Raw genomic sequence first — 24,601 nt, 5'->3', positions numbered from 1 at the left:
CTTCATGAGAAATGAAGCCAAGAGTGCTTTCTGTTCGATGCCTGAAACTTCTCTCAACGCACAGAACAAAATGAAGGAAATACATTTTTTTTTTTTTAAAGATTTTATTTATTTATTTGTCAGAGAGAGAGAGAGAGAGAGAGAGTGCGAGCACAGGCGGACAGAGTGGCAGAGGGAGAAGCAGGCTCCCTGCAGAGCAAGGAGCCCGATGTGGGACTCGATCCCAGGACGCTGGGATCATGACCTGAGCCGAAGGCAGCCGCTTAACCAACTGAGCCACCCAGGCGTCCCAAGGAAATACATTTTATTAAGGCCGTTCTCCGAGTCCTTTCATCCTCAATTTTTACCTCCAGCACTACTGGGACTTTGAGGAAATCATGTGCAGGGTTAAGACCCTGTGGTGTTTGCTTTTATTTTAAGTCTAGAATGATAAGAGGAGGAGGTGGCCAGTGTGAATGGAATACTTGCTGAGTGGCCTGAATGGTTTTAGGAACCTCTTCCATGGTTCTCCACCACGGGGCATTTTGCCCCCTAGAGGACGTGGTAGTGTCTGGACACATTTTTGTTGTCCTGGCTTAGGGCACAAAGGCTGCCGACATCTGGTGCACGGAACCCAGGTATGCTGCTAGACGTCCTTCCACGTACAGAACGGCCCCCTTCGAAGACTCATTCGACTCAGAAATGTCAATAATAACCCCATTTTATGGATGGAAAAATCTGGGTTTCAGTGATGTCAGGTAATTAATAGAAATATATGTGATCAATTAAAAAGAAGACATTTGAGAATGATAACCGCTTGATGAGATGATCTGTGAAGCAAATTGTTTTGTCCTCGGGGTAAGGGACGTGCTGAAGATCTGTCCAGAACAAGTTGCCATCCAGTTGCAAAGTTCAGAAAAAGTTTCTTTTATTTTTTTGGCTCAATAAGTAGATGTGTGCCTTGTACTTATTAAGTTCTGTGCTAAGCACTGAACATACTACTGTGAATAAGAAGTACCTTCTTTTCTCAATAAACTTACAGACTCTAAAAGAACTCAGTTGTTTTTCCATGTTATTTTGTGCTTTGGTTCCTGAGATGGGAATTTTTTGAGACTGGGTGGTGTGACAGGAGTCAGACCATGAAACAGCGTTCTAATCCTAGAGTGAAAGAGAGAAGATCCTTTCATAGGATCTTAATTGACAGGACTAACTGTGTATAAGTAGAAATACATGTAGGCACACACAGGCACATAAAAGTAAGAACGATATATATTCTTCGCCTCTCATACTCCTTCATGCCTTTGTCTGGCTTCCGTTCTGAAATCTCCAGGTGAAAGTGCCGCTGTGGGAAAAGCTGGCAGGATGGTGGGGAGGAGACAGAAACTGTGGTCCCTTTGCTAGCACAACTGAGATGCCCAGCAGTGGGAGGTTTCCTCCAAAGAGAGCTGTGGCTACAGAGCCCGAAAAAACACATTTGTTTAGTGTTGAAACCCTTGTCTGGATTGTCTTTCAGGAATACCCCTGGATTCTGAGCGCCTCAGATGACCAGACCATCCGAGTGTGGAACTGGCAGTCTAGAACCTGTGTCTGGTAAAGCAGGAGACGCAGCCGAGAGAGAGGCTCCGTTCTGCCTAGTGTTTGCATAACAAGCTTCCCTTCAGAGCAATCCTTTCCCTTCCCTGGTGGGCCCTGCCCGCTGACTAATCACTCGTTGTATTTGTAAGATGCTTTTAATAGATGATAAGTATAGAGGCAGACTGGTTAGTAACGTCACAGTCTGGATTTTCGAATCACTTCTTGCCAGGGAAGGGAGGGCATCACTAGGCTTTTAGAACAAAACTTTCAGCTAGTTTTCAGTTCTGTTCCCATGAAACCCGAGTTAAGGTCTGGACCATCGTCCTGCTTCCTGTTCAAGTCTTGAGCTTTCCATGAAGCTGTAAGGACCCTTGAAAATGATGCTATTTAAGAGGGATTATTCCACCAAAATCTAACTGGTAGTTTCCGGTATAAATTACTAAGACTCCATTTATTTTGACATGTGAACTTTTTTTTTTTTTTTTAAAGATTTTATTTATTTGACAGAGAGAGAGACAGTGTGAGAGGGAACACAAGCAGGGGGACTAGGAGAGGGAAAGCAGGCCTCCCGCCAAGCAGGGAGCCCGATGCGGGGCCTGATCCCAGGACGCTGGGATCATGACCTGAGCCGAAGGCAGACGCTTAACGACTGAGCCACCCAGGCGCCCCGATATATGAACATTTTTAATAGGAGAGGAGAGTGGTGCAATGTACGTCTCCTGCAATTAGTAACATTTAAATGCTGAAGCATCGGAGGAAAGAAGGGGACTATTGTTAAAAGAGCTGACCTTGCTTACTGTTCCTAATTCAAAATTGTTAGGGTGACTTGCCTTTGCCTCCAAAAAGAATACTTGGGACTGTTATCTGTTAAGTATGGAGAGTGGTATTTAGAGTGTAGGCGTCTGTTGAGTCCTGCCTCTTAATTTGGTATTGTCTTTCTTTTTTCTTCTTGCAGCGTGTTAACAGGACACAACCATTATGTAATGTGTGCTCAGTTTCACCCCTCAGAAGACCTGGTTGTGTCAGCCAGCCTGGACCAGACTGTGCGTGTTTGGGATATTTCTGGTGAGCTGCCCAAGTTCAGGGGACAGCCTCATCGTGTCTGGCGCAAAACTGCAATTGCTTTTAAAATAGTGAGGGTAGTTGGCTTAGAACAGGAGAAGTTAGAATATTCTGTTCTCATGTAATAGCGTCTCTGCTTATGAGGGTATTAAGTCTGCTTTTGATGGTTCTTGGCGTTAGCATATTGTTGAGGAAAGTGGCTGCTCTGGAAAGTGTATTTAACCTGAAGGGAGTTTCACTTTGTAGGTGGAAGAGTTTGTAGTAAAAATCTAGATGCTGCTGTATAGTGTAACATGTAGAATCTGTATACCTGGGAATATCTGAGAGTCATGCCTTCCAGTGAAATAAAACAAGAGATAACATCTTCCACCAAAATGAATTTTGGGAATAGATGAATGCAGGGAAGCAAGATTCTGGAATCTTGTGGCCTCATTTAGAAATAGAAAAATCCCTCCATTTCTTCTAATGTAGGAAGCACCGGGGAGGATGGGATTTTTATGTCCAGGAAACCTTTCAGTGGGCAGACTTCTAGAAGTTAAAGTGACCAGAAATTAAAATAGATTTATAGATTTTAGAGAGTTGGGATAATCCCTCTTTTCACAGTTTATGTATCTTGATTTGGGAGTACGGATTTACTGTTTGGCGCTATGTAGAGGAGGCGTGAGAAGTTGCTAAGCCGAGAGCGTAAACTCGAGGAAACGATGGCCCCTGTGAGGCGGGGAGGCCGGTAGGCCAGTAGGCTGGCCGGCCGGAAGGGCTTCATGGATGGCTGGAACACGGAAAAGGAACACCGGCTGCTGCGGTTCCCTGCCCAGTAAAGTTTACTTACCACCAGCTGGATTGTCTCTCTACTTGTTGCTTTTCAGAATTCCTAGAGATGGGGGTTCTGTGGAAGGTCAGTGGCGAGAGGGCCAAACACTTGCTTCCTTCTATGAAAGGAAGGACTCAGGGGTCCTTGGCCTGGTTCTTTTTTGTGGCAGAGGTGTCACCCGTCTGAGTTGTGTGGCCCAGGTCGTAGCTTTTCTCAGCTCGCTGGTGACGTGGCGGGCTGGAGCACCACAGTGCTTGCCCATCGTACGAGCCACTTAGGAACAGCGAGTCAGAGAGTTGGATTTCTGGGAGCAGCGCTCGGAGTGCTGCCTGGAGCAGTTGGGTAAGATCCGTGCAGCATGGAAATCTTGCAGCAGAGGGAGAGCAGAACCTTTGGGTTCTTTTTTTTCTTTTTCTTCTTTTAACTTTTCAACTTTCTCATGTGTACGTGTTTTGGTGTGGCAGAGATCTGAAGAGCTGGAAAGTAATTGAGGTGACACAGACGCTCTCACCCATCCCTCAGCCCCCTGCCCTTCCCAGCCACGAGAAGAGTTTTTGACAGAAACTCAGCGTATGTTTCGTATTGTCTTGAACTCGGGGATGGCAGTCTGAGTCCTGTGTCATGGCGAACCGTTGTGATGACTCTGGTCTTGGAATTTCTAGAACCGTCTGCACTTCTCAGAGGGTCAGGGTGAGAGGGCAGTGGCGTCAGCAAGAACGTATGGTGATAGAGGCAAGTCATGCTCTTTTCCACTGGGGCTTCTGCCATTGCAGTTTTTCGTCAGACTGATGAGGCCTTTTGAAGTACACCCAGATGTGACCAGCCTTGCCGAGAGGGGTTAACACAGGCGCCGTGAGCCTGTGCTCTCTCCTCACCGCTCGGGCCGGGGGGCTCCTTCTTTACTCTCTCAGTAACCCAGCTGTGGCTTTCCGTGGTTTTCAGCGTGCACACATTCAGAGCGCCCTCTCGGTCTCTGGGTGCAGGAGCCCGCGGGGCTTGCATCCGGCTCGTGCGGTTTCTGCCGCGGAGCCTCCCTTACCGAGCAGAGCGTTTCCCAGCCAGAGCTCTGTGACAGGACCGAGCGCCACCCAGATACCGGGAGTGACTGTTTTCTCGCTTCTCACGAGAATGGTATATATCTAATGCCACTGGAGATCATAAAGAAGTCAATTTGTTACATGCGTAAGGGATGCTTTGGCCATTAGGGCCTCTGAGAGGGGCCTCTCCGCCCCGCTCTGAGAGTGCTGGCCACGCGCCCACCTGGCACCGCGGGTGCCGCTGGCCTGGTATGGTGATTGGGCCAGTTCGGGTCGTGGATTCTCACTGATAACCCGAAATGCCCGAAGCAAGGAAACCTTTTCTTCACTTTTGTAGGTTGAAGGTCATTTTTGCGTCAGAATTAAGGACCTTAAAACCGAGAGGAGAGAGAGTTTGACCCCAGTTGGGGTTTCTACTTGCTCTTGAATGTGTGCAGGGCGTGGGTCGCCGTCTAACAGTTGTGATCGCTGTACTTGGTTAGCATATGTGATGCTGAGCACTTCGTGCTGACTTGCTCTACTAATGTGAATGCTCTCTTTCCCATTTCTAAGTGTTTTTCTCTACTTAAAACTCTCTGGACTTCCAGTAACCCCTTAACGAGAGTGAAAGGAGTTGCTTTGGTCTTTAACCAAAAGGAGCTTTGAGTTAGACTTTTACATTTATTCTTTCCTTTTCTGGAGATCAGCATACTCTTATTAGCCGAGTTATTTTTGCCTGGGTTCGAGTAAGTCTGAACACAGGAAGAGGAATTAGCTTTCAGGTCTTTTAGGGACCAGAGGTAGTAACTCCGAGAGAGGAGAAGTGCATTCTGAGTCAGAGAATGAATACCCTCACATTTAAAGGACTGCTGAAAATCCTAATTGTTTGGAATGTCTACCTCTCTGAGCTTAACATAACAGTAAGAAAACAGAGATCTTTAAAGAAAAACCTGTCTTGTTATCTGTGCTATGAGAATTGAGCCCCTTGGGGCTTACTTAACCTGAATCTTTTCTGTTAGCCTGGCAAAGTATGTTTAAAAGAGAATATATTTACAATCTAGATATAGAAGATAGGTTGTTTTTTTAGCTTGATCTTCCAAGTAAACTGACAGTTAAATTATCTTAATGTGCTTACACCTTTGCATGTCAAGCCCGTGTAATTCAGGCTTTATCTTTGAAATGACAACTAAAAAAGTATTAATTTGCTGCCAATTCCTGTCCTTATTCCTCTCTTTTTACTACTTCCGCTGGCCCCCATTGGGAAGCGTGCGTCAACCTGGTCCAGTCTGAGAGTGAACTCCCTTCCCTCTGGATTTGAGTAGCTGCTGTAGAAATTTTCCATCTGTCGTTCAGTTGTAGTGAGTGGCTTTTCAAACGCTCAAATATTTCTTCTCTGAGTATCTTTTTCACTGCCTGTCACTATTCATCTGTCTGGTTTTGCTCTGCCCCCTTTCCTGAATCATGACAGCAAGTGCAGCAGAGGCTTGCGTTCTGTCATACGGCTTTTCCTTTTAATGTGTTTGTTGAGGTTTATTGGAAGTGAAGTTCTTCACAGCTGTCTCTGTGTCTTCCTTTGAATCTGTTTCATACACCAGACCCATTAGAAGAAGTTGACAGATCCCATTAAAGAGACAAGCGAAGTAAGTGAGAAGAGACATCCCTTTGATGATGTACTTATGAAGGTTTGGAGAGTGCATTTTTGTTACAGCATCCGTGTTATTTCTCTTACTGTTGACTAAGTGCTCATCTTGGACAGGGGACAAGGTGATTGACGCCATCGGGCCCTCTTAGCACTTGCCTCCCCAGTGCTGATGGAAGAGAAGAGATTACATTAATACTGTAATTTTAAAACAAAGATAAATGTAATCATTAAACTTAAATGTTTATATTTTCCTACAGAGACCAACTTTTAGACTTAAGGTGACTTAAGTTTTATTTTCAGTGATGGCTTTTATTTCCCCCCCAATTGTGGATACTTGTTTTTTATTTTACAAGTGCCAGTAGTTTGAATTCCCGCTTTCCCCCACAAATACTTCAAAAGATAGAATTTTAGTCCCAGTTCTGTTTTCTTATTAAAGTATAATTATACCTGCTTGCCTGTCTCTAAGGTTGTTATCAGGATCAAATTATAGAACATCTGCAATCAAGTGTAAAATGTAAAATTGAGTGCTTTGAAAAATCACAAAGTGCTTTTCAAATGTAAAGTAGTTGTAAAGCATGCTAACAAGCATAGCTTTGGTTGCGTACCACAGATAGTCTTTAAAGATAGGTGTAGTTGAGCCCTGAGTTTGGGTCCTGTGTGAATAAGACTGTTCTTATCCTGGTGTCTTTTTTCTGTTGTTTTCAAATTATGGGAAGTTCCTCTCAGCGAAACTAGCCTCCAGAAGATTTGTTGGCAAAGTACACATACTCAGATCTGTAACCAGCCTTTTTAAGTCAGAGCTTAAAAGGGCTGACAGTTTTTATTTATTTATTTATAAAATTTATTTTTACCCTAACTAGATTTTATTAGTCATGATCTAAAGGAAAGAAATTACGTTGGTCCGGCCATCTTTTTGTTGCGAGTACATTATGAAGTTCTGTTGTGCATCAGGACTTGGCAGTTGAAATTATTTTGGTCCCTGCGTAAGAGTCACATAGAAGAGTACACTTTCTGCACAGTTGTACTTGTATCCTCTCTTCCACCAAACAGTTGTTCAGCGTTTAATAGGCCTTGTTTCCTTAGCTGCGCTGGAGCTGTCCCGTGGCGTGGCTGAGCCGCCTCCCGCTTGAAAAGCACGGAGCTGCGGCTCCCCCAAATGGCTTTTCTTCCAAGGTTTTTGAGATGATGGAAGAAAAGTTACTATAGTTGCCCTAAAGTTGAAAGTGGAAATGGGAGGTTTACCGCTTCAGGCCACAGTTCAAGAACAAGACTGGGAATGATCTCAGGGAGACAGCTCTTGGGACAAAGCTTGCCGAGGAGGTTAGCCGGGTCAGGGGTCTGGATTGCCGTCCTCGTCCTCGGGGAGGAGATCCCAGTAGCAGGGCTGTGAAGCGTTCAGGGAGGGAAAGAGAGGCTCGTCAAAGTGCGTCAGCATCTGGAACATTTCTGGAGAGGTAGATAGGGGCTCTTGACCGACTTCCGTCTCTCCCGATTTCTTTTTCCTTTCTTTGTCCTTAACGTTAGTCTCTCCCTGCACCTTCCCGTGCCTCTGTTACTGGGCTCTCTTTGGTAACATGATTTTGTGTCTTCCATCCCACTCCTCCTCCCTCCAAAGGTCTAAGGAAAAAAAACTTGTCCCCTGGTGCAGTGGAGTCCGACGTGCGAGGAATAACCGGGGTCGATCTGTTCGGAACGACCGACGCGGTGGTCAAACACGTGCTGGAGGTACTGATCTTCACGGCCCGCAGCTCGTGGGGGCTCTCGTCGGGGGAGCAGGGACAGGACGCCACTTGCTCGTTCCCTCCTGGGGCAGAGATCTGTGTGGTGCCTGTGAAGTGCTGGGCATTGTGTGGAGGCCCTGGCGACAGAAAGTCCGGGAACTGGGAGAGGTGAAGCCTCTGTGGCACCTGAGGGAGAGTCATGTCACCTCCTAAGCCCAGCGGGGAGGGAGGGAGAAAGCTGGCGTCGGCTCTGTCGCACCCCAAAGCAGAGTCTGTTCGCATGCCTCTTGTGAGAGTAGGGAGTGGGGTGGGGGTTGTGATGTAATCAGAGTTATTAAGGACCAGCCGTGGGTGAGGAATTTGTGTGCGTGGTGAGGAAGCAGAAAAGCATTAGAGAAAGAAACTAGGTTTTTAAAAAATATCTTAATTTAATCCTCACAGCTATCCTCCGAGGCAGATATCGGTAACTTCATTTAACATATGAAAAAAATTGAGACTTAGAGAAATTGGGCAGTTTACCAAAATTCACATGTATCTAGTAAATGGAGGAACTAGGATTTGAACTTGGATCGGAGTCTAAAACCCAGGGGATTTATGCCACAGCATGAAGTCTCTCTAAAACACTGCTGATCGGAGACTACCTTATCTGCTGTCCTGTTGCAGTACTGAGTACAACTAAGTACAAGATGTCTGAAAATTAGTTCTCAAGCTTTGCGGTCTGAGAATCTCTGTATACCCTAAAGACTTACTGAGGACCCCACAGACTTCATGTTAACGTGGTTTATGTCACGTTAAAAAAATTTCAGTCTTTACCGTATCTGAAATTAAAAGTAAGAACTTTTTAAAACATAAAATGCATAAGCACACATTCCGTTAGCCATCAAAGCAATGACGTCATGTCACGCAGCCTCTGGAAAACATTATCCTCAGGAGAGAGTGAAAGTGAAAAAGGCAAATAATGTCTTAACATTAATTACAAAAATAGTTTGGGCCTCGTAGGTTTCCTAAGAGTATTGGGACTCGCCCGAGAGTTTCCTGACCACATTTCCTCAAGTTATAAAATTGGTTTTTATTCTTGTGAGGCTAATAATTAGTTGGGGAAATAACATAAATAGATAACAAAACAAGGCAGGGTATCCCAAATGCAAGTGATGCTGACTTTGGGGGTAGAAAGATTTGGGAATTGCCATGAGAACTTGGGTATAGTATTGGGTGGGTTGGTACTAACTCTCATGTTCGTATCTTAGACTACCATAATCCCTTGACTCTTCTCTGGAGGAGTAAAAATCAGAGACGTTTTTGATAACCACCCGGTGGCGCTTTAGTTTGCTTTCAGTGATCGTTACAAAGCCACTGTAGAAGAACCACTTCTTTTTTTCCACAGGGTCATGATCGTGGTGTAAACTGGGCTGCCTTCCACCCCACTATGCCCCTTATTGTCTCTGGGGCAGACGACCGGCAAGTGAAGATCTGGCGCATGAACGGTGAGTAGACCAGGGACAGTATCACTGGGTCTGAAGAGCAGGCTGCTGGCCAACAAGGTGAGGGAGCCAGGTCTTCTGGACTTAGTGACCCATTTTCCTAACTTGGGTTCTTAACGCTAACCCTAGGAACATAGACATTGTCCCATTCTTTTTTTTCCTGTTTTGAGGTATCCTAATTTTGAGGATTCCTTTTTTTCTTTTTTTTAAAGATTCTATTTATTTATTTGACAGAGATAGACATAGCGAGAGAGGGAACACAAGCAGGGGGAGAGGGAGAGGGAGAAGCAGGCTCCCCACTGAGCAGGGAGCCCGATTCGGGGCTCAACCCCAGGACCCTGGAATCATGACCTGAGCTGAAGGCAGATGCTTAACGACTGAGCCACCCAGGCGCCCCATGATTTTGAGGATTAAGAGTAGTTAAGAGTAAACATTCAGAAACTATTTATTGAGTACCTGCTTTGTACTAATCATTGTTCGAGGCTCTGGAGATACAGTGGTGACTAAAAGCTATGAAGGCTGCATTTATTCTACCATGAGAGCTAGTGACAAATAAAACAGGGTAAGAAGATAATGGTGGAGAAGAGGCGCTGTCATTGATGGTTGGGTCTGGATGGAAGAAGAAACATGTAGAGATTCAGAGGCTTGAATGAAAAAATCGCCCTGTCTGAGAGAAGTTGCTTGTGTAGCATTTTGGAGTAGCTCCTAGCATTTGGTTAGAGATGCCATAATTTTAAGTCCTGAACTTGTAGAGAGTTGTGATGATCTAATTCTCTCTGGTCCTTCAGAGTCAAAGGCATGGGAGGTCGACACCTGCCGCGGTCATTACAACAACGTGTCTTGTGCCGTCTTCCATCCTCGCCAAGAGCTGATCCTCAGCAATTCGGAGGACAAGAGTATCCGAGTCTGGGATATGTCCAAGCGGTACGGGGGATGTGCTGACGTGGGACCCAAGCCAGGGGGAAGCCCCTCCTGCCTCGCATTCTTTCTCCGAAAAGGCAGATTAGACTGCTTCTAATCTGCGTCTCTCCCATCTTCAGCACATGGAGAAGGCTGATCCAATGTTTTCAAGGGGCGTAGAGATCAGCCAGTGTTTACTGATCTCCTGTCAAATACAACTTCCACATGCATTCTTTTTCTCCTCCAAATTTAAGCATGTTCTTCAGTAGTTAGAGAAAGAAATATGGAATTGAAGGTAATATACTAGGAAATTGTGATGAACAAGGGAAAGTTGAAATACCAAAATATTAGGGTCAGTGAGGTTTCCTTTTTCTCTTGGTAGAATTTATCAAGACTCCCTTTACTTAGTATGTGCAACTTGCTGTCCCTGACTTAATCTTTAATCAGTGTGCTGGCTTACACTCGGTGCTCAGTGCTCTTGTATGTGATAGGCTGAAGATTACTTGGAAATTAATATTTTCCTTTGTGTAACCTTTGCTTTCCTAGGACTGGGGTTCAGACCTTCCGTAGGGACCATGATCGTTTCTGGGTCCTAGCTGCCCACCCCAATCTGAACCTCTTTGCGGCAGGTAAGGGCCATTTCTTCTTTTTTTCTCTTGTTTAAGTTCCAAGTCTGTTAAGACATGAGAGTGAATCTCCATCAGCTTTTTCGCCGGTTGATGCGTGGCAGGGTGGTGGGGAGAGCTAGGGTTCTCAGAGCCGTGCAGTTGAAGCTCCTCTCCTTTGCTCCCCCTTGCCTTCCTGGAGAACTATTTGTTCGGGGTTGGTTCTCCACCCAGATCCATTTGACAAGAAAGCCCCTTCCCTTTGATCAGTTAGGAAGCTAATGGTGGACACTCAGGGTTGTCAGAGGAACTGAGGGGCTAGAGGCTGAGTTTCCATCATCCGCTTAGCAGATGCGTGCTGCTCGCCAGGCCCTCATCTGGGTGCTGCTGTGAGAGCAGTGTCCCCGATCCTGGGGAACTCTTATTTGTAGTGAGGGGGAGAGAGACCATAAAACAAGTATATAAAACAGCACGTGGAAGATGCTTTGAAGAAAAGCAAAAGGAAGGGGCGTGGGGAGGGACGTGTGGGCACTGCTGCTTCGTGTTGGGTGTGGAGGACAGTGAGGGGATGACACACGCACTGATGGTGCTGGGAGGGCTGCTGGGCACCTGTGAGTGGCATCAGAGGTCAGGAAGGGCACAGTGAGTAGGGGCTGAGTCGTGGGAGGGAAGAGCAGGTCCGGCTGTGCTCTGCCTTGCGGGCCAGGGTTAGAGCCCAGATTTTTTTTTTCAAGATTTTTATTTATGCATTTGACAGAGAGAGAGGCAGCAAGAGAGGAAACACAAGCAGGGGGAGTAGGAGAGGGAGAAGCAGGCTTCCCACTGAGTGGGGAGCCCAATACGGGGCTTGATCCCAGGACCCTGAGATCAGTCGTGCTAAAGGCAGACGATTAACGACGGAGCCACCCAGGTGCCCCAGAGTCCAGATTTTACTCTGAATGGGCAGAGAGCCATTAGAAGGTGCCGGCTAGGGAAGCGAATGATCTGGTTTACGTGTGGGGAGCTGACCAGGAGGCCAAAGGTCACAGGTTTCTCTGAGAGGTGGTTGATGCTAGTAGGGAAAAAAGCAAAAGATTTTTTAAAACAACTGAAAAGGCTTTTTGAATTAGCATCCCTGTTCAGCAAAACCTTTTATGTTCTTGTTATATGCTGGGGACGGGGGAAGGATGGAAATGATTGTAATTTCTCTCTTCAGGGAGCTGGTGGTGTCGGGGAGCCAGTGGACTTAGACAGTTACAGTGCAGGGTGTTAAGTGCTGTGCTGGGGGGTTCAGCGTAGTGGACATACTATGTCCTGTTAGTTTCAGGGGAACATCGGAGTGATTTGGTATCTTTTTTTTTTTTTTTTAAGATTTTATTTATTTGACAGACAGAGATCACAAGCAGAGAGGCAGGCAGAGAGAGAGAAGAAAGCAGGCTCCCCACCAAGCAGAGAGCCCGATGCAGAGCTAGATTCCAGGACCCTGAGATCATGACCTGAGCCGAAGGGCAGAGGCTTTAACCCACTGAGCCACCCAGGCGCCCCTGGTATCTTTATATATTACAAGATAATCCTCAGGATTGAGTCTACTTACTGTCTGTCACCACATGAAGTTACAGTGTCATTGACTGTTTTCCTTAACGCTATACATACATCTCCATGACTTACTTATTTTGAAACTGGATATTTATACTCTTAATTCCCTTTACGTATTTTGATCCCTCTCCACCACCTCCAGCCTCTGGGAACTACCAGTTTTTCTCTGTATCTGTGGTCTGTTTCCATTGTGGTGATGGTGGTGGTCATTTTTGTTTGTTTGTTGGATTCCACATACAAGCGAAATCTTAGAGTTTTTGTCATTCTCTGTCTGACTTATTTCACTTAGCATAATTCCTCTTAAGTCCATTTATGTTGTTATGAATGGCACGATTCCATTCTTCTTTACGGCCTAGTAGTATGCGTGTGTGTGTGTGTGTGTGTGTAACACGTCTTCTTTCCCCATGTATCAGTGCATATGTGTGTTGCTTCCGTATCTTGGCTACTACAGATAATGTTGCAGTGGACATGGAGGTGCATATTATCTCTTCAAATTGGCATTTCATTTTCTTCAGATAGATACCCACTAGTGGATTTGCTGGATCATACTGTATTGGTATTTTTAAGTTTTTGAGGCGTCTCCATGCTGTTTTTTATAGTGGCTACAACCAATTTACATTCCCACCAACAGTGCACAAGGATTCTCTTTTCTCTAAATCCTCACCAGCATGGACTATCTCTTGTCTTTCCGGTACTAGCTGCCCAGACAGGAATGAGCTGATACCTCATTGTGGTTTTGATTTGCATTTCCCTGAGGATCAGTGGTGTTGAGCATCTTTTTATGTGTCTGTTGGCCATTGCTGTGTCTTCTAGAAATGTTTATTCAAGTCCTCTGCCTGTTTGTTTTTTTTAAGATTTTATTTATTTATTTGTCAGAGAGAGAGAGAGAGAGGGAGAACACAAGCAGGCAGAGTGGCAGGCAGAGGCAGAGAGAAAAGCAGGCTCGCGCTGAGCAAGGAGCCCGATGTGGGACTTGATCCCAGGACCCTGGGATCATGACCTGAGCCGAAGGCAGCAGCTTAACCACTGAACCACCCAGGCATCCCTCCTCTGCCCATTCTTTAATTGGGTTGTTTGTGTGTGGTTTTCTTTTTTTTATACTGGGTTGTGTTCTTCAGCTATTTTGGATATTAACCCCTTATTAGATAATGTGATTTACAAATATTTTTTTCATTCCATAGGTTGCCCTTTCATCCTTTTCATCTTGTTGATGATTTCCTTTGCTGTGCTGAAGCCTTTTAGTGATAGAATTCCATGTGTTTATTTTAGGTATAATGGAACGTTGTATGAAGTGTTGGGAGATCACAGAGGAGGGTTTGTCTAAATGTGATGGTGTGATACAGAGGACTAGGAAAAGTTTCACAGAAATTTATTTGAATAAAGATTCTAAGAACTGTGACAATTTAGACAAATAAAGGATGCATTTAGGTATCTTGGCTTTTAGCACGCACATGCAGTCCTTATCCTTGTGTATCTTCTGCTTCCAGCTTGCTTTCTTGCCTACAGCTAATTCTTTCGTCTTCTCCCTGTGCCCCAGGCCATGACGGTGGCATGATTGTGTTTAAACTGGAGAGGGAACGGCCAGCCTATGCCGTTCATGGCAATATGCTACATTACGTCAAGGACCGATTCTTGCGTCAGTTGGATTTCAACAGCTCCAAAGACGTAGCCGTGATGCAGTTGCGGAGGTAAGTCTGACCGGTTCTTCCCCCAGACCCTCTCTGTCGCTGGAGGTGATGTCCACAAACTGGACTCTGCTCCCAACAACATTTTGGATCTCAGCGCCTCTCACTGATCGAATCCCTGTTGGGGAGCCTACTCAGCTGAAACCCCAAGAGCATGGTGGGCAAGGAAGGTGCCAAGAGGAGAGTGGGGGTCTCCCTACGGAGAACGCTAGTGACCTGTGCAGAGGAGACCGTAATGGCCTCAGTCCGCCAGGTCTCCTGCAAACCACAGTCTCCTGGGGCAGAGCAGCCCAAGTTGGTGACAGACCTTTTTGCCTCTGTTTGGCATTTCTGTAACTTTCCTTTGCTTTCCAGCAAAATGCACGCATCTCTAAACTAGAATATATGGCTCTGGAAGCTCTTAACTCTGAAGATACGATAACCTCTGGGATGTCTGGCAAAAAGAACTGTCCTCTTGGAAAGCCAGCTGCATCAGCATGCTGAAACATTCATGGTGGCAAACTCTGGCATGAGGGTTTGATAGCCACCCTCCAGCGTTACTACAATAAAAAGATGGGTTTATGTGAACGCTCCAAGGGACAGGAGAAATTAGCCAGAGACAGAGCACATCATGTTACTCTGTGGTGTCCCCTGCAGTCATGTGTAGGAATGTGTACCCAAGAAGACCCCGTCCTGCTCACTATAGAGCATGCTAACCCTACCCTCCATCGCATAGCTGGGCTTGTACTAGAGTTTGTCTTTTTAAAAACTGTTTGTCAAAGCTGATTTAGAGATGTCCCCAAGCCTTAAAGGAAGGAGGAGAGTAGATGCAATATTGATTTTTATTCCCGATTGTAAAAGTGATGAGTATATGTATACAGACAAGATAAGTAGGAGGCGTGGGAGTAATTCCGTTCTTCCGTCCTGATTCCTCTTCCGTATTTTCTCTTTTTTCCATGTATAACTCCAGTGGTTCCAAGTTTCCGGTGTTCAACATGTCATACAATCCAGCAGAAAATGCAGTCCTACTGTGTACGGTACGTAACCCATGGAGTCGTCCTAGGACTTTCCCGTTTCCCATAGGTCTCTTTCTCATGCCCTTAGGGAACCTCCGGCGGCTCCTTAGAAGCCATGTAATGGTCATTTAAGGGAGCTAACATAGTAAACAGGCTCAAACCAGGTCTGCTTCATGATCACAAACACGTTAGGGTTTGTGAACTTCTTTTGTATAAGGATGATGATCTCTAAACTGAACGGACCATCAAGATGAGTGCCCCAGATCACTGTATCCTGTGTGGAGAGATGATTCCCTGATTCCTCCATGTGGGTAAAAATTGTGGCGCTGACTTGAAGGAGGGTTCCTGTTAGTGGAGCTGCTTTCAAGGTCAGCCAGTACCCCCGTGTTTCTTGCCTTATAACTTGGGGGGGTAAAGAAGTGACATTCTAGTATTAGTGTCCTTTTTGCCAAGTTAAAAAGAGTGAAAACCTGTTTTTGCCCATACGACTTTGAGTGTCTAATCCGGTCCTTGTTCAGTATCTGAGAACATTTTTTTCCCTGACAGTTGTCTTTACTCTCTTTCCTCTCATTTTTTTTTCCTTTTTTCCCTTTGAACGGATGTTAAAGGGGATAATTGTATGCAGGTAGAGCAGCCAAACTATTGGTTTGGTTCGTTAATTTTTGGAGCAAAGAGCTATCCCTGCTTCGTTTCAAATACTACCTGCATCTTGGGAGATTACAAAATATAAAGTGCCGTGAATTCTGAGTTCTTGGGCAGTGAGCCTGAGAATTTTTAGTGTAGAAACATTCCCTTGCCCTCTGGCTGAAGGGTGAGGAAGGGATAGCTTCAGACTGTTGTACGCACGGTGTTCTCTGTCGGAAGAAACTGCTGCCTTGGGTTCCTCTCACGATTTGACCTCTCTCTGTCCTCTACAGAGAGCCAGCAATTTAGAAAACAGTACCTACGACCTGTACACCATCCCCAAGGATGCGGACTCCCAGAATCCGGACGGTAGGTGCTCCCTGTGTCTGCCGGGCTTGCGCACGGTGCTCCTCTCCCGCGCCGTCCGCCCCTTCAGGGTTTTCGAGTTCCGTCCCCAGGCTGCGGCCACATCACTCACGGCTGTTGGCAGGGGCCGCTGACAGTTGCATCAGAGGCGACCATGGTGTGAAATATTCATGTCCCTCCTCCATTTTATTACTCCAGCTAGATATATATATTTTATAATTTGGTTATTAGAAACTCTCCATTTTCTCTTTCGGCACAGCATGTTATCCTAGTTTATTGTCAGCTGATATGATTTTCACCCCAGTAGTTTCATTTATTTAAGAATGTGGTTCCAATCTTGCCGGGTCTCATCCTGCGACTGGGATTTGTGCTCTCCCATCCCCATCCAGATCGGATCAGCTTCCCTTCGTATGTCAGAGAGATGAGGCTGCTCCCAGCGCCACACCCCACCAGGGACCCCGGGATCCAGCTGAGACCCCTGTCTCCCTCTTCCATCACTCCCACCCCTGTCGAGTCTTCCCTGTTAGAATTCGAGGACCGCCTTCTCGGAAGCTCCTGCCCTCTGCTTCCTCCCCTTGCTCTACAGAGGGCTTGTCCTGGGGTCCCCAGCTTACTAGCACGCTTCCGTGACCCGTCAGACTCCGTCAGCAGACTGTGAGAAACCATTTTGCTAGCCCTGGCCTTGTTGTGGGTGCTGCTGTGTTGTTAGTATTGCTAATACAAATCACCTTTTTTTTTTTTTTTTTAAGTGTGGTCCTCGTGAGAGGAGAGGAAGCCTGTTTGTCTTTGGCGGCCATATATCAGGCTTCCCTATAAATTAAACAGTGAAGCCATTTCTGACCAAATTTTATGACTGTGTCCCTCTCTGCCCACCCCCTTGCTCTTTTTCCCCGTCTGTTTACAATTAATAGCATTTAAAATACCTTAGTTTTGTTTTAAAGATTTTATTTATTTAACACAGAGAGAGACACAGGGAGAGAGGGAACACAGGCTTCCTGCTGAGCAGGGAGCCCGAGGCGGGGCTCCATCCCAGAACCCTGGGATCATGACCTGAACCGAAGGCAGATGCTTGACGACGGAGCCACCTGGGCGCCCTGACCTTAGTTTTGTTTTGCTCCTACTCTTGTTTTCTCCTTTCAAGGGAGAGAAGAATCCGTAAAGGAGTACGGGGCGGCCTGGTGACAGGCAGCAGAGAGGAGAGGAGGAGAAAGCAAAGGCTTGATGAGCGTGGCTCCCCGTCCTGGAGAGTGGGGGTATTGGCTGTGATACGAGTTGCCGGTCACCCACAGGTGCCGGAGAACTACAGGGCAAGGCTGGCCAGCCCGTTCTGTCCACTTTTCTGCTGATGCTAATAGATAAAAGTGTTTCAGGGCAGCCTTCTGCCTGTGACCCTGGGGAGTGTCCCTGGGAGTGGAGAGCCCATTCAGAATTCTAATCAGCCAGTGAAAGGTTGGGGAACTGAGGAACATTTAGAACTTTCTTCAGGGTAATAAGAATGATTGACATTTATGGAGCAACAGCTTGGTGCTAACTACTGCTCTGCACAGAATTCCTCGGCCTGTCAGGATTTCCTTGGGAGCGCCCTGCCCCACCCTGCTCTACCCTGAGGTCTGCATTTGCATGTTAAAAGCAGCCGAACAGCTGCGTCCTGGGGAGGGGGCTCTGTGGAGACAGGAGGTCCTAGATGCTGCTTGGCCAGCTAGGCCCTGCTCGTTAGTTTGATGGAGTGTGCTGTCTCCCAAGATGGGCGGCCCTCCTGCCAGTACACGGTGTTGGCTGAAATGCAGCTACTTGGCCTTCAGAAAAGAGGCTTGGCAGGGGTGTAGGTTGGAGTTTGGAGGGGACTGGTGGGGAAAAGTCACTGACAATAGCCTCAGGTTACAGCTGAATTAGTTAGGAAGCAGCTGAACTGGCAAAGCCAACATGGCAGCCAGCATGACTGGCAGCTTGGTGGCACCTGACTCTGTCACCTGCCAGGGGCTCCCCACACGCTCCCGCCCTTTGCTTTTGTTCTCAGCTCCAGAAGGGAAACGATCCTCAGGCCTGACAGCCGTTTGGGTTGCTAGAAATCGGTTTGCTGTCCTAGATCGGATGCATTCGGTGAGTGAAGCCTAAAAAGGGAAACTGATTTGGGCGTTGTCGGGGCAGTGGTTTGTGCAGGAGTGAAGAAAGAGCATGTTTCTCTCTGCTCACTGCCTGGGGAGTTGTAATCCTCGAGCAGATACCCCAGGCCCCTTGGGAAGCAAAGAAACCTGAAAATTGACTTGATTGGATTGATGACCCCCGTGGGTCTAAGCTTGAGAACCAGCCTCATGCCACCCTTGATAATACAGAAGCCAAAAAACACCAAATTTGAAATAAGTGGACTGCGTGAGGAGTAAATCCTCCCCCCCACGCCGCACTGGTACGTAGAATGTAAGACAGACAAAGCTCAAGAAAATATATAACAAAAATTTAAGCCCCAAAAGTTTCCTCTGGTTGAGGGAGAAATTCACACTTTAGTTGGATTTCTCAGGATGTTTCAGTTGGGGAAGAAAAACAAAAGCTTTCAAAGCCCCTGGAGAGGGTCAGGCTTGGAGCCGGCTGCCTGGAGCGGTGCTGGCTTGGACAGGAACAACCTAGATTTGATTTCTGGAAGCTAAGGAACTCTTGCCTGAGGCACGTCATCAACTGTGGACATGAAAGCCCATTTCTGATCACCCCACCTGTGGTCATTATTTCAGCTTCTGATCAAGAATCTGAAGAATGAGATCACCAAAAAGGTACAGGTGCCCAACTGCGATGAGATCTTCTATGCCGGCACAGGCAACCTCCTGCTTCGAGATGCTGAATCCATCACGCTCTTTGACGTTCAGCAGAAGCGGTAACATGTCAGCTGCCCCGAAGTAGACAGGCTTGTAGTGGGTGAGAGTGGACCTCTGTAGTGGGAACTTTTCTCCCAGTGAGTCTGCCTCAGGCGTGGCCACTTTTGTGCTAGAACTCCAAGACTCTTTCTCACCACTTTTCCCTCTGGGGTCACTTTCCATCCTCTCCATACTAGCATTTAAGGAGGGTCTTAATTACCGGGTTTTGGAGCACTAACCCGAATGAGGAATGCTTCTGGGACTTAGAAGTGTGGGCACGTAGGGATGAACAGCACAGTTCTTGTAATGAGAGGAGCTTACCGTCCACTGGTGAGATCAGACATACATGAATCCCTAATAACACGTGCGAATGGGGGCAGGGAGTTGAGGGAGGAAAGAGAGTATGCCGTGAGCCAAAATGTTTCAGTCGCTCAGCTACTATAGAGAGTGTTTTTTTGGTGTTATTTTAAAAACTGGGGCTTCTGATAATTTGGAGATGAAAAGGATGTAGGTCTTAACCTGGGACAAGGGAGTTAGGTCCTCTCGTGTTCACCTTTCTCTGTCCCAGGACTCTGGCCTCGGTGAAGATTTCTAAGGTGAAATATGTTATCTGGTCAGCAGACATGTCCCACGTAGCACTACTGGCCAAACATGGTAAGTCTTCATTATATCCGCCCTGATTTAGAGACCAGCCTCTCCCTCCCCACCCCTGCCAGTCTGCTGCACTCACCCTGTCCAGCAGAGCACTCATGCCCTTTGCCTCTTACAGCCATTGTCATCTGTAACCGCAAACTGGAGGCTCTGTGTAACATTCATGAGAACATTCGCGTCAAGAGTGGGGCCTGGGATGAGAGTGGGGTCTTTATCTATACCACAAGCAACCACATCAAATATGCCGTCACCACTGGGTAAGTGAGTTATCTGACACCCAGAGTGGGAGAAGGTAGCTCTTGAAATCACTGTCCTGTCTCAAGGGATGTCACTGAGTCCTCCTTGAACTTTCTTCGTGGGAAATCTTTGTCGGGCACATATGTGCTGGGCACATCTCAGCATTCTTTTTCAACCCTTTACAAAATCGGGACACATGACTCAAGTAAAGAAACATGCACGGAGTCCATAGAGAAGAGCAGATTGTCACATTGTGGACATCTGTGTCCCTGCCACCCAGTTCAGGAGCTGGAGCAGTGTGGGGGCCAGAAGCCCTTGGCCATGGTCACAACCACCTTCACTTCCCACGCAGAGATCACACTATTCTGATTTCTGTGGACATTCCGTCCTAGCTGTGCTTTGTAATTTTACTGCCCAGTGTGTGTCTTAAAATAGTATGTTTTAATTTTGCCTGGTTTTGAACTTCATGTAAATCATACTGAACATATTGTTTCATATTTTGCTTATTTTGCTCAATATTTTGTTTCTAAGCTGCCTCCATGTTGTAGCTGTAATTTATTTCTCTTCACTGGTGTGTAATATGCTGTTATGTGACTATACCACAGTTTTCCAGTTCTACTATAGAGGGATATTTGAGTGATTTCTAGGATTCGGTTACTGTGATGAACAAGGTTCTCTTAGACGTTCTTCTACATGTGTTCTGGGGCAAATGCACGTAACGTTTCTCTAGAGTGTCTACCCAGAGCCAAATTTTTTGGATCATAGAGTTTGTGTATCTTCACGGTTACTAGGTAATGTGAAACTGCTCTCCCGAGTGGCTGTACCGATTTGCACGCCCACCAGTGCGGTAGAAAAGCTTCCCTGCTGGTCATCCTGGCCAGCACTTGCCTTTGCCAGACTTAATCTCTGTCTGTCTGGTGGGTGTGCAGTGGCACTGCATTGTCATTTTACTTTGCCACTCTCTGATTCCTAATGATTAAGCAACTTCTCAGTTGACCATCCACTGGGATTTCCTCTTCTGTGAGTTCCGTTCAGGCCTTTTATCCATTTTTTAAATGAGTTATCTTTGTTAATTTTAGGAGTTCTTCGTATATTTGCGTGTGCCTTCTTTGTCAGGGCTACGTGTTGCAAATCTTAATGTCTCTTCCCTTCTCTAGCTTATCTTCTGATTCTCTTCATGATACCCTTTAATGAACAGATGTTCTTACATTAAGATAGTTGAATTTATGAATCTTAAACCTTTTATGGGTGTTGGGTTTGGTATCTTCTCTAAGAAATCTCAATTGACTCCAAGGTTATAAAGGCACCATTTCATAGTCTCTTACAGGAACTTCAGAGTTTTGTTTTCCATACCTAGGACTGTGGTCCGCCTGAAGTTGCTGTTTATGTGTGGTATGGAGTACAGGGAGCTCAGTCTCTCAGTTTTCCTTACGGCCACTCGGCGGTGCCAGTGTCATTTACTGGAAAGATCAGTCTCTACCCCCTCATTCTGCAGTGTCGTCTTTGTCACATATGAATCACGTTTCCAAAAATGCGAGGACCTATTTCCTGTGATAGGTGTGTTGATCTCTGATCTCATTCTGTCTTAAAGTATTTCAGTTTTAGGAATTTCCGCATCTGCTAAAGCATCCTCAAATCCTTCCCACTTTAATTTTTTAAGTTATTAGGCTATTTTCTAATTACTTTTGCCTTGAAAAGGCAAATTTTCAAATTTTTTTTTTGCTTCGAAAAAGTATGTTAGAATCAGCTGGGCACCTGGGTGGCTCAGAGGGTTAAGCATCTGCCTTTGACTCAGGTCATGGTCCCAGGGTCCTGGGATTGAGTCCCGCATGGGGCTCCCTGCTCAGCGGGGAGCCTGCTTCGCCCTCTGCCCCTCCCCGGCTTGTGCTGTCTCTCTCTCTCTCTCTTTCTTAAATAAATAAAATCTTCAAAAAAAAAAAAAAAAAAGAATGAACTTGTGAAATTCCATGCAAAATAAAACCAATAAACAAAACAATGTTGTCATTTTGGGTGGGATTGCATTGGATCTGTTTGTCATTTTGGGCCGAATTGACATCTTTACAATTTCCTGATCTGTGAACATGATGTAGTAACTCTTCATTTATTTAGATGTTCTAAAACCTCTTTTGGTAAAGTTTATAATTTTCTTCATAGAGATCTTGCTTTTCCTTATTCTTAGGCCCTTGGTAGTTTTCAATGCAATTTGTAAGTGGATAGTATCCCTTTAAAAATTTAATTTTCTGATTTTTTATGGTATTTAGAAATACACTTTTTAAATTGATTTTATCTCAGAGTCCTTGCTAGACTTACATTATTTTTAGTAATTTGTCTTTTTTTTTCCCCACAAACAATCATAGCATCTGTGGGTAATGACGATTTGTTTCTTCTTTTCCAGTACTTTTACTTTCATGTGTTTTTCTTGCACTGATCAGGGTCCCCAGCATAGTGTTGAATAAACAGGTGATAGCAGGGCGCCTGGGTGGCTCAGTGGGTTAAAGCCTCTGCCTTCAGCTCAGGTCATGATCCCTGGGTCCTGGGATCGAGCCCCACATCGGGCTTTCTGCTCGGTGGAGAGCCTGCTTTCTCCTCTCTCTCTGCCTGCCTCTCTGCCTACTTGTGATCTCTGTCTGTCAAATAAATAAATAAAATCTTTTAAAAAAAATTAAAAAAAAAAAAACAGGTGATAGCAAACTTCTTGTCTTGTTCCAATTTAAAGAGCGAGCTTTGGGGCGCCTGGGTGGCTCAGTTGGTTAAGCATCTGACATGTGGTTTCAGCTTGGGTCGTGACCTTGGGGTTGTGAGATTGAGCCCACATCGGGCTCCGCACTCATTGTGGAGTCTGCTTGCGATTCTGCTTAAGATTCCCTCTGCCCCTCCCCTGCTTGCACTCACTCTCTCTCCTTCTCGCTCTCAAGTAAGTGAATAAATAAAATCTTCAAGAAAAAGATCAAGCTTTCAGTGTATTGGCATTATGGAAGCTTGTCGTAGACTTCTTTAGAGATAGCTTTTATTTATTAAGGAATTTCCTTGCTGTATCTCAGATGAATATTAAATTTTATTAGATACTTTTTCTGCATATACTGAGGTAATCGTAGGATTTTCTCTTTTTATTGATTGGTGAATTCAATTGGTTCTTAAAAAATGTTAGACCAGTGAGCACCTGAGTGGCTTAGTCGGTTGAGCATCTGCCTTTGGCTTGGGTCGTGATCCTAGAGTCCTGGGATTGAGCCCCGCATCGGGCTGCCTGCTCAAGGGGGAACCTGCTTCTCCCTCTCCCACTTCCTCTGGTTGTGTGCGTGCGTACGTGCGCTGTCTTTCTCTCTCTCTCTCTCTGTCATATAAATAAAATAAAAATTTAAAAAAATGTTAGACCAACATTGTATTCCTGTTACAGATCTAACTTGGTCATGATGTTTTACCCGTTTCTGATATGGCTAGTTTTAGTTTGCTAGTATTTTGCTCAGGATTTTTGCATTCATGTGTAACTGAGATTGGCCCATGACTTTCTTTTTCTTTCTGTCCTTGTCAGGTTTTGGTGTTGAGGAAAGTAATACACCTTCCTCTGTTCTCTCAATGAATTTGTAATAAGATTCGATTTAATTCTTCCTGGAACGTTGGGTAGAATTTGCCAGTGAAGTCATCCAGGCCTGGGGCTTTCTTTTAGAGAAGGATTTTTTTTTTTTTTTAAGATTTTATTTATTTATTTGGCAGACAGAGATCAGAAGTAGGCAGGGAGGCAGGCAAAGAGAGGAAGGGAAGCAGGCACCCTGCTGAGCAGAGAGCCTGACGTGGGGCTCGATCCCAGGATCCTGGGATCATGACCTGAGCCGGAGGCAGAGGCTTTAACCCACTGAGCCACCCAGGCGCCCCTAGAGAAGGATTTTTTTTTATGATTCAGTTTATCTTGTGTAACAGTTATGGGACTGTAGGGATTTTCTGTTTCTTTTTAGTCAGTTTGGTAAATTTTACTTTTCTTGGCATTTGATCATTTTAAAAAAGTTTATGCCTATCCCCATCCTGCGGGAGCTAGCACAATAGCCCCTTTTCCATTCCTCTTACTGCAGTTCGATCTTTTTGTGCTCATTAGCCTCATGAGAGGCTTCTCAATTTTATTTAGCTTTTGCCTTTATTGACTGATGAACTTTTTTTTTTTTTTTAAGATTTTATTTATGTATTTGGCAGACAGAGATCACAAATAGGCAGAGAGGCAGGCAGAGAGAGAGGGAGGGGAAGCAGGCCCCCTGCTGAGCAGAGAGCCCGATGCGGGGCTCGATCCCAGGATCCTGAGATCATGACCCCAGCCGAAGGCAGAGGCTTAACCCACTGAGCCCCCCAGGCGCCCCGACTGATGAACTTCTGTGTTACATTTTTGTTTTCTGTTTCTTAATTTTATGATTGACTTCATTTTTTTCCTAAGTATGTTCTTTGATTTAACTTTTAAAAGGACAAAATTTTTGAGTTGGGTGCTTATTAATTTTTACTACATTTTTGTTTTTCAGATTTATTAATTTTCTAATACATGTACATGGAACTCATTAGTTTTCAGTGTTCCTTCTAATACAGTGTGTGCACTTAGCATCCTGGATTATCAATCAAGTATTGTGTCAGCTGTGCCCATAAGTTTTATTAATTTTTAGTTTTCATTCAGTTCAGTCTATTTTTTGCTTTTTGTCATCTCTTTGTGTGTCAGAACTTCGCATCTCCCACTCTCCTCCTTTTACCTGTAGCTGCAGGGAAGGGTTTAACTGGCCCAGTGCCTGTATAGCAGAACTTAAGATTCAACGTGTAGGCCTGGTTCCTGTAGCCACGAGTTGGCTCTCAGAGTCGTAGCTT

The 24,601-nt window shown here is 45.5% G+C and overlaps 1 protein-coding gene across 1 annotated transcript in view; it reads left to right on the top strand.

The window, feature by feature from the left end:
* Nucleotides 1–24,601, top strand: part of COPA (COPI coat complex subunit alpha) — a 43,813-nt gene that overhangs the window by 9,881 nt on the left and 9,331 nt on the right. The window contains exons 5-17 of the mRNA XM_080824262.1: nucleotides 1,493–1,569; nucleotides 2,510–2,619; nucleotides 7,701–7,810; nucleotides 9,191–9,290; nucleotides 10,076–10,211; nucleotides 10,734–10,816; nucleotides 13,905–14,055; nucleotides 15,002–15,068; nucleotides 15,965–16,040; nucleotides 18,055–18,137; nucleotides 18,761–18,900; nucleotides 19,449–19,534; nucleotides 19,650–19,788. Of these exons, the coding sequence (XP_080680388.1) occupies nucleotides 1,493–1,569; nucleotides 2,510–2,619; nucleotides 7,701–7,810; nucleotides 9,191–9,290; nucleotides 10,076–10,211; nucleotides 10,734–10,816; nucleotides 13,905–14,055; nucleotides 15,002–15,068; nucleotides 15,965–16,040; nucleotides 18,055–18,137; nucleotides 18,761–18,900; nucleotides 19,449–19,534; nucleotides 19,650–19,788 (1,358 nt within the window). The remainder of the gene's footprint in view (nucleotides 1–1,492; nucleotides 1,570–2,509; nucleotides 2,620–7,700; nucleotides 7,811–9,190; nucleotides 9,291–10,075; nucleotides 10,212–10,733; nucleotides 10,817–13,904; nucleotides 14,056–15,001; nucleotides 15,069–15,964; nucleotides 16,041–18,054; nucleotides 18,138–18,760; nucleotides 18,901–19,448; nucleotides 19,535–19,649; nucleotides 19,789–24,601) is intronic.

The sequence above is a fragment of the Martes martes genome, assembly GCF_963455335.1.
Source record: "Martes martes genome assembly, chromosome: 15".
Lineage (NCBI taxonomy): Eukaryota > Metazoa > Chordata > Mammalia > Carnivora > Mustelidae > Martes > Martes martes.
This window is presented reverse-complemented; position numbering and strand designations above follow the sequence as displayed.